The 9,050-nt window shown below is 49.2% G+C and overlaps 1 protein-coding gene across 1 annotated transcript; it reads left to right on the top strand.

Moving 5' to 3' along the window:
• Positions 1-2,090: 2,090 nt before the first annotated feature.
• Positions 2,091-5,129, top strand: LOC127342516 (uncharacterized). Its single transcript, XM_051368478.2, has 3 exons — positions 2,091-3,326; positions 4,646-4,796; positions 4,877-5,129. Exons 1-2 carry the CDS (start codon positions 2,186-2,188, stop codon positions 4,756-4,758), a joined length of 1,254 nt encoding a protein of 417 aa, XP_051224438.1. The 5' UTR covers positions 2,091-2,185; the 3' UTR covers positions 4,759-4,796; positions 4,877-5,129.
• The last annotated feature ends 3,921 nt before the right edge of the window (positions 5,130-9,050 follow it).

Consider the following 9,050-nt stretch of genomic DNA (forward strand, 5'->3'; position numbering starts at 1 on the left):
TGGTGTTCCGCGGACAGGTTTCAGGAATCTACAGCTTATGAAGAATCTGTCAAGACCAAGTCAGTAGATACTCCAACAATAGCTACATAGGGTATGAAACATTGGAGGAGGCACAACAAAAGTACCACACCTTCCTGGATCATGAGGCCATGACAGTTGAGGCTATCGATCGGCCAGTGCCATTAGCACATCTACCGCCGGAGGCAGTGCATGCTCTACAAGGAGCACCGGAGGTACATTAGAGTTGGGTCAAAGTTGCATCATCGTCTGATCGTGAGGATCTTGTTCTTCTGAATGGTGTGTCATGGTATTCTCACCCAAATTGAAGTGTGATAAGGATATGGAACTATGATCTGTGCAACCAAACAGATGATTCATGTTTTCATGCGTTTAAGTTGAACTGGAAGCAGACACCAAACAATAGGATCTCGCTTCCCTACCTAGTGCAGAAATGGTCGGCCCAGACACCAAACAACAAACTAAGAGCATCTCCAGTCGCGTCCCCCAAACCGTCCCCCAAAGGGATTTGGGGCGCGCCGGACAAAAAAACCGTTCCAGCCGCGTCCCCCAAAGCCCATTTTTGTCCGGCGCGCCCCCATACGGTGTCGAGCGCCCCGAGCCCATCCCCGTCCCACAGGGGACGCACCGGGGACGCCGGACACAACGAAAAGCGCGCGGGGAGTGGCGGGGCCGACTCGTCAGCGGCACAATAAATTTTTAACCTAACCGTCGCCTACCTCGCGACGGAAGTTATTGGCGGTGCAGTTCCCGCAGCGACGCAGCGACGGTGCAGTTCCCGCAGCGACGCAGCGACGGTGCAGTTCCCGCAGCGACGCAGCGACGCGTCCCGTCGCGCCTAGCTCTGCGTGCCGGCGTTAATGCGCGCCACCGCTCCCCCGCCTCCCTCCGGCCTATAAAAGGGCCGCCTCTCATCGTCCCTCTCACATACAAACCCTAGCGCCTCTCTCCCAAACCCTAACCGCCACCATCTCAACAAGACTCGACGCTATGTCCGGTAGAGGCGGAGGCCGACCTCGCGGCCGTGGTCGTGGTCGTGGTCGTGGCCGCGGCAGAGCTGAACGCTCGCCGTCGCCTTCCACGCCGCCGGCTTCATCATCGTCGGAGATGGACGTGGAGCCGGACGTGCGGTTCGAGTTCGTCCTCGTCCTCAAGGGCGACCCGTGCGGCATCCAGAGGCTGCCGGACTCCTTCGCCGACTACGTCGCCGGCGACGATCGCCCGCGCACGATGAATCTGCGGGAGGCTGCGTGCAGCTACTACCGGTGGATCGTCGACGTGATCTACGACGCGCGCGGCAAGATGTACCTCAACATCGGCTGGGAGAAGTTCGCGCGGCACCACAGCCTCCAAGCCGGCTTCATCCTCCTGTTCTCCTACTTCGGCGACAGGGACATGAGCGTCAAGGTCTTCGACGAAACGCGGTGCCGCCGGGACTACCAGGGCGACAACACCGACGAGGAGGACGACTGAGTGATCTTTCTTCGCAGCGAACACGTGCACGGAGGTTTCGGGATGTTCGCCTCATCGGTAGAACCAACAAGGGCACCATCCTCCCGCTGGATTTTCCAGTTTAGGTGACTGGGTGTGCTCTCGAGTGTTCTTTCTTAGCAGCGAACACAGGAAACCTCCGATGCACGGCCTAGTTAGGTTTAGTTTATTTGCAATATTTTATATTTGTGTCCACCACGGTTCCAACTATGTATTAGTTTGTGGAAACCACGTTCCCAATTATGTATTAGTTTTTGGAAATTGAAATAAAAATGCTAAAAAAAGTATTTTAAATGTTTGGGGGCGGCGTTTGGGGGACGCGGCTGGGGAGCGACGTCCCCCAAAGGCGGCACGAACAAAACACGTCCCTCAAACGCTCAATCCGGCGTGGTTTGGGGAACGGTTTGGGGGACGCGACTAGAGATGCTCTAAATCTGGTCTGTGGCCGTCTAGATCGCGCAGAGGTTCTTCACAGTGGCGTAGTGGTGCATCAACGAAGCCGAAAACTACTACACGCGCAATGAAACTCGCCCCTATGCAACAGCGCTTCAATCATTGTGGCTCTGTGTGCTTCATCCATGGGGTGAACAGAACCGATGAGGTCGAGGTAAAGAAAGAACCTGAGATAAACGACAACGTTCAAACTCGGAGGGCTGCAAAAAGGTGTTCCCTTGCCATGCCAGCCCGAGCCCAAGCCCAAGCCCCCCCACAGATGGCGTCTCCGTCCGCGCCGCCGCCGTCGTCGTCGTGGGTCATCCTAGGCAGCATCGCACGTATCTCTACGCCGGCGGACGGCGCCGACGCCTCCGTCGCGCTCACCGCGCCGCCGCGCGTCTCGATCGTCACCGTCACCCCGCGAGTCTTCCCGGATCCACCCACCCCCCACTTCTTCCCCTTCGTCCTCGCCGCCGACCCCTCCGGCCTTCTCCTCCTGCAGGCCAACCTGCACTGCACCCCGACCCGTGAAGTCATCGACCTCCCTGGCGAAACCGGCTTCACCTGGAAATACTACACCTCGCGCTACTTTGTGCTCGACGTCACCACCGGCTCGGCGTTCCACCTCCCTGACCCCAAGACCGACATCCTGCACCAGGCCCTCCTTGGCCTTGTCGTCTCCCCTGCTGGCGGTGGCCACTACATGGTCGCGGAGCTCCAACCTTTCATCGGCACCAACACGGCCACGCTCCTCTGCTTCTCTACAGAGGTTGGGGAGTGGGTCGCCAAGCCCGTCCATTACCCGCTCGAGCCCCGGCCCCGGCCGTGGGCTGCCATCGGCGTGCTCTCGCTACACGGGAGGCTCTGGTGGGTCGACCTCTCATGGGGCGTCATCACCTGCGACCCCTTCGCCGACGACCCGGTTCTGGGCTTCATCCCGTTCCCTCCGGAGAGGGTGCTCAAGTGTTGGGAAGGTCGGCGAGTCATCGACAAGTACCGATGCGTGGGTGTGAGCGCCGGCAAGCTGCGCTTCGTGGACACGTACGCTCGCGGCGGGGGCGCTCGCAAGATCGCCGTGTGGACGCTGCCTGATGCAGACTCCATGGAGTGGACGCTGGAGCACGAGGCGAGGTTTACGGAGATCTGGGCCCATCGGAGCTACAAGGCAACCGGGCTGCCCAAGAAGATCCCCACGCTCGCGCTGATTCACCCCAAGAACCCCGACGTCGTCTACTTCTTTCTGGAAGAGCACCTCTTCGGCGTTGACGTGCGTGCTCGCAGGGTCGTCGAGTGTGAGGTCTATGGCCTGGTTGCGCCGCCCAGCAACCGCATCGCCAGCCGCTTCGTTCGGGCTTGGGAGCTTCCGCCGTCACTCTCCTCAGGTAATGATGCCATGACTCCTCTCGTATATTCCCCTGTTTCTATGTCCCTTGTCCTTTGATCTGATTGTCTGCTGTATGTCCCAGTTTTTCCCTTCTAAGCTTGCTGGTATTCCTGTTCATTCAGATGGTGACTGAGTGATGCACATGCTACCTCACGAATTCTTTTTTTTTTTTTTGTATCATGATGGTTTCTTGCCTCTGGACGGTCATGGTCATTTCCTGATGCCCATATGCTGAGGCGTAGACTAGTCCTGTTCTACCACTTCTGGTTTCCTCCGAATCTTTGAATCCTAATATGTTTGTGATTGTGAATGTGATACACTTACCAATTAACTTATCAGGCTAAGAGCAATATCTGCACAAAAAAACTAAATTTTATGTGTATATTTGTGCACAAGCACCTTTAGGTGGATATAGGCATGGAATATCCATATCTGAAGCTAGGTATACAGTATTCTACGATAGCTAAATAGTTCATGCATGGACTACTTCTGGATGGTTTTGCTGCTCTGTTAGCGTTTAAGTAAAACACGACAAACATACCAATCACAACTTGTATAGATGCTGAAACAAGAATTGGTGAGTGCGATTACTAATAAAATGTGCATACATACTCGCTTCGTAGTCCCATGTTAATATTGCCTATTAATCTGATATCTGGGGTGTATGCCAAATTTATCCGCCTTCTAAATTATCTTGGTCCCCTTTTAGTGCTCAAATTTTAATTACGAGACTAATATAGATTATGCGTCAATGTAGTATTGTTCTTCAATATACTATGTTGGTTTCTTGCCTCTGGATGATCATTTTTTGATGATGCACATATGATGTATCTACCTAGCGTAAAATATAGTCCTGTTCTTATTTTCCCGTGGGCCTTTTATAACTGTAGTTAATGTAATTATGATCGATGAAAATTGGATTATAGTAGAGCTAGTAATTAACATATTTGGTGCAACAGATAGCATAAGAACCGAACCAGACAACTATTCTCACTTCATACAGATATTATGTTTGGTTTATACTTGCGGTCTCCAATCAAGATATGTAGCAAGAGTGGATAAATGGAGGCCAAACTACACGTAGCCCTTTATTGCATTGACTAATTGGACACATAAAAGTGAATTAATTAATTAATCCAAATTATTCATATATTAAATAATTGGAATTGTTTTTTCATAGGTCAGTTCAGATTATTCCAAAACCTTTGGGGGAACCGACTTTGTTCTTCTTTCTCATCTGAGTGATTCTTTTTAGCACATATCGACATTTGTGGAATGGCTTCTAAGTTGTAACTAATATTTGTTATACTTTATAAGGGAATTGGTCTAATGGCATCAACTTGGCTGAAGAATCTTATGCTCGACCATACAAGCCATCTCTAGGGGATTACCACTTGGTGGGACTTACCAAGCTGTTATCAATCGGGTGAAATGGAGGAGCAACTGGTTACGGCTAACAGTGTCCTAGGTATATGATCTTTCTGCCCTAGCCTCAAACACCATACGGCTGTACTGTAGTACTTTGTGCTGATACTTTCTTTGTTCCAGGTGGTGCTGAATTCAAGTTCTGGAGTGGCTGCAGTATATGTCCTGGTGTCATTTATGCTTTGGCATCTTAGCGCAAAGTAGCTTAACGGATTTCTTAGTGTATCAGATGGTGTCTGATGGGAATTCTGTGAAACATTATCTGTTACTTAGTTTTCATCTCCTTAGATGGAACAACTTGTACTGGAGGTGTAATTTTGAGGCATGATGGATGGTTCCGGTGATGGTTTGAACTTCGAAGCTGTGATTCTCTGCACTGACTGGTTGTTGCCGTAATTTCCGCATTGGACGGGTAGCCATTACCTGTTGATTGTCACCTGTGTGAAATGACAATAGCATACCCGCGGACATGGAGTTTTGACTCATAGGTCCAAATACACCTATTATGAAAAATATATTTTAAATATTTTTTTTATTTTAAAAAGTACTGAAAAAAATCTTGGGTTTATATCTAGACATATTATGTCCATATACAAAGTTTTGTGGAAAAAACCATTTTTTATGGGCCAGGTAAAAAAGACGAATAAATGTCTGGTGAGAAGTCATTTTGGAGCACCGAAAATTGTCTTTTCTATACAAGTCACAAAAAATGTCATTCTTTCGCGAAAATTTGTGTGCAGACGTAGAATGTCTGGGTGTATGGCTAGATTTTTTTTTCATTTTTTTTAGATTTTAAAATAGGTTTTTCAAATAATAAGTGCATCTAAACCTAAGTGCATTTCCCCATACCCGCCTCCATGCTTAGTTTAGGACTCTAGTTCAGCGTTGGGTCTTTGCGTGCTACTGGGCAAAGTACGAGTCATTTGAGAGCTCGGTCTTGATCACGTGAAGTGAAAACGCTAAAAGGCGATGAGATCCGAGCACGCAGCCATCGGCGATCGCCCCTGGCGGGGCGGTCCTCGCCGCTTCTGCTCCGGTTAGGGAGCCCTCCAGCAGCCATGGATGATGGAAGCTCTGTCCCGTGGCGCTGGCGTGTGACTTACCATTCGCTCATCTCCCAGCGGGCGATATCTCAACAAGTTCATGGTTTTCTCTACCTCCGGCCTCAAGCCCTTCGTCTGATCCTCCTGGATGCTGATGGCGTCACGGTTGATGCGCGTTTCCTCATGAAGGATGAAGTCATTATTAGATTGATGCACTAGCCAAGTTTTTCAAAAGTCCGAACTGTTGGAAAGGGCTAATGCTATATATTTTAACACTCCCCCTCACGTATATATTTTAACACTCCCCCTCACGTCTAGGCTGGACAAACGGGAAGACACTAGACGTGGGTAATCGGGGGCCGCAACTATTTGGAGTAAATTAAATAGTGCTTTGGGTAGGATTTGATCCCGAGACCTTTTGGCTCTGATACCATATTAGATTGATGCACTAGCCAAGTTTTCCAAAAGTCCGAACTGTTGGAAAGGGCTAATGCTATATATTTTAACAGTCATCTCTTCTGGATCGGAGGTTGCGCTTCCGTGCCATGTGGTGAAGGTTGGTCCTCTGGAGACTCCTGCTCCACCACAAGCCCAAGTACAACAATCGTCACCCTCCTTTGGTCTGCGCTCGGACATTTCCCTTTAGAAGAAACTCTGGAACCTTTTTTTATTTCCCTGTGGCTTTCTCGAGCTCCCATAGCTTAGTGGAATTCTTCATGGCCGCCTCCTTTGGGCATTCCAAACTGCGCTTGGATTCTCTCAGTTTCTCACATGCTCCATGCCTGCCTGGGTGGTATACCCCAGGACTTCAATGTGATGTTCTTGCGTGATAGAACTTTTAGATTCTCTGTTTGCAACAATAAGATTGGATTTTGTGTTAGCAATTTGAGATCCGACAAGTGTGATGATTTTGTTGTTCATTTCCTGCTTTGGGGTTGTGGAGGACCCAATTTTGTCTGAGAACGCCGTCTTTGGGAATCTGAGGAGTCACAATCGTGGCAGACTGTTGGCCGGCGTTCTTTTGCTAACATTGTTCGTGATCCTCTCTCTGGAGCAAATAGGGTTCCTTTGGGTCATATGCATGTTCATCAGCCTACTGTCCTGCAAACACCTGCTACCCCTAGGCTTGCTTTTCTTACATCAACTTCCTGTCAAGGACATGGAATTACTCGAGACTTGCTATCTCCTTTGGGCACAACCTTGATTGAATTTTGAAATGTTTTAGATTTGATGACAAAGATTGCCGGATTAAATCGTCCCTTGACTTATTGGCAACGACTCAGCTCCATGAATTACGTGTCTTTATTGATAGTAAACCCTCTGATGAAGTCTTGGCAAAAAGGTTCTATGGTAATGCAAGATCAGAGCCTATTTCAGCGGAAATTCAACATGATAAATCTGCATTTACCACTCCGAGCGGGATCCCTTCTTTTCAAACTGAGGCATATAACTTGGGCTCGGCTCGTGAGGTAGCCCAGGCCCAACCCAGTTGCCTTTGATTGTCTCGTTTTTCCTCCGGAGAAGCAGCAACAGTCACAAATCTTGCCGCCCGGGACTCCTCCAAGGTTTTTTGGACCCTCCTCGAAACGCAACGCTAATAAAAAAAATTCCAGCCCACCTTGTCCTCGTTGTCTTCAACCTGAGCACTTAAGGCGTAATTGATGGAATAAGATTCGCTGTCGTGGATGCAATAAACTTGGACATGCCAAAAAGGACTGTTTTCTGCTGTTAAGGAAACTTGGGTTCCAAAGGAAGTACATTTGCCTGTTAAGGAAACTTTGGATTTACCCCTCAATTTGGTTAATGACGTTGCAATGGTTGACCTAAACAGCAATCCTCAGCCGCACGATCTCGATACAAGCCTAAGCCTGACGGTGGGATTTTCTCGCCCTCCTCCCCAGCTTGCCACCCCGGTGGTGTATCCTAAGGAATCATTTTTTACAGAGCTCCGCTTACATGTTGCCCCTTCATCTCCCTACTCCCCTTCTCCGGGAACTGTAGCTCCTCACCGTCTCCGCCCGCACCGACCACTACATTGCTGCAGTTAGAGATGGAAAATTTCCCCGCCGACCCCTCGCCGTTCATCCCCGGGCAGTACGAGCTCATCGAGGTCGCCAATCATCTGCAGCAGTGCCGCTATCACGTCAGCACGACGGTCTCCGTCAAGAACGAGGATGTGGCCATTGCCACCATTAACCCTGCCTTCCCAGGTGAACTTCCATTTACTGCTACTCGGATGTTTCTTCGGTCTTTTCTCGAGGATGAGTGTGGTGACCCAGCATACCACAGCATGGTGTAGTATGCAAATCATTGACATAACACCAATGAAACACCGTTCCACTAGTATTACATCCCTCAGAGTGGTAGAACAAAAACATATGCGGGTCCAAGGCATGTCTATAGAATTACAAAACAGACTCTTCACAGAAGATCAACACAACCTCCTACTTTACAATGAGGTAAAACTGCAAATAAATTCCAGAAGAACGACTCGTAGTCTAATCTATCTCGAACTCTATCTAGAGAGGTACTTGACTGACTAGAGAGACTATGACTGGATTCTAGCTACTTAGGTGCTGGGATTAGGGAGCTAGTTCCCTTCTACTGCTAATCTAGGTTTTCTTCATGATGAATGTGGTGTTAGACTCCTCTAGTTCGATCATGTCTCCTGGCGTACTTGTTGACTCCCCAGTCTTCGAGCTGCACTGTAGATCTTCCTTTAATGCCTTCAGATCTAAGCAGGGGATTCAAAGAGGGATGAGTACGAGCGTACTCAACAAGTTCGCTATAGGAAAGAGGTGTTTAATGCACTAGCTACATCCATGGACCAGAAAGTCATAGGCAATGCAAGTTTATGTAAACATTTCTTCAAAATGTTGTTTTTATTCTGAAGAACTATGTCCGCCAGCCTTCACCGGATGTCTAGAACTTCATGGAGTTCCTTTCCAGCGGCGTTCGCAGTTCCAAACCCGGAACAGAGAGTGACAAGCCACAATTTGATACACTCTGCAGAGGTATGTTTCTGTACCCATAAGAGATCTTATCCTTGTTGCACAACCTAGTTGCATGCTCGTCCACACTTCCTTGGTGTGGGGCTAGGTATAAGTCATATCCAATCAATGGGCCTTCCCGCGACCCTGCATACCCACCCTTTTGTAATCCAGTGGCCTCGATTGACTCATATGATCAATCCCTCTAGGCCAGCCCGTTACAATCCATCATAGATACAACCCGCAGTAGAATCTATGAGGGCT

The sequence above is a fragment of the Lolium perenne genome, chromosome 3 (assembly GCF_019359855.2).
Source record: "Lolium perenne isolate Kyuss_39 chromosome 3, Kyuss_2.0, whole genome shotgun sequence".
Classification (NCBI taxonomy): Eukaryota; Viridiplantae; Streptophyta; class Magnoliopsida; order Poales; family Poaceae; genus Lolium; species Lolium perenne.

Bases quoted from the DNA above. Each gene is read 5' to 3' on its own strand.
- LOC127342516 (XM_051368478.2), top strand. From the start codon at position 2,186: ATGCCAGCCCGAGCCCAAGCCCAAGCCCCCCCACAGATGGCGTCTCCG. The intron at 3,327-4,645 runs GTAATGATGCCA...ATACTTTATAAG, and splicing joins TCCGCCGTCACTCTCCTCAG to GGAATTGGTCTAATGGCATC.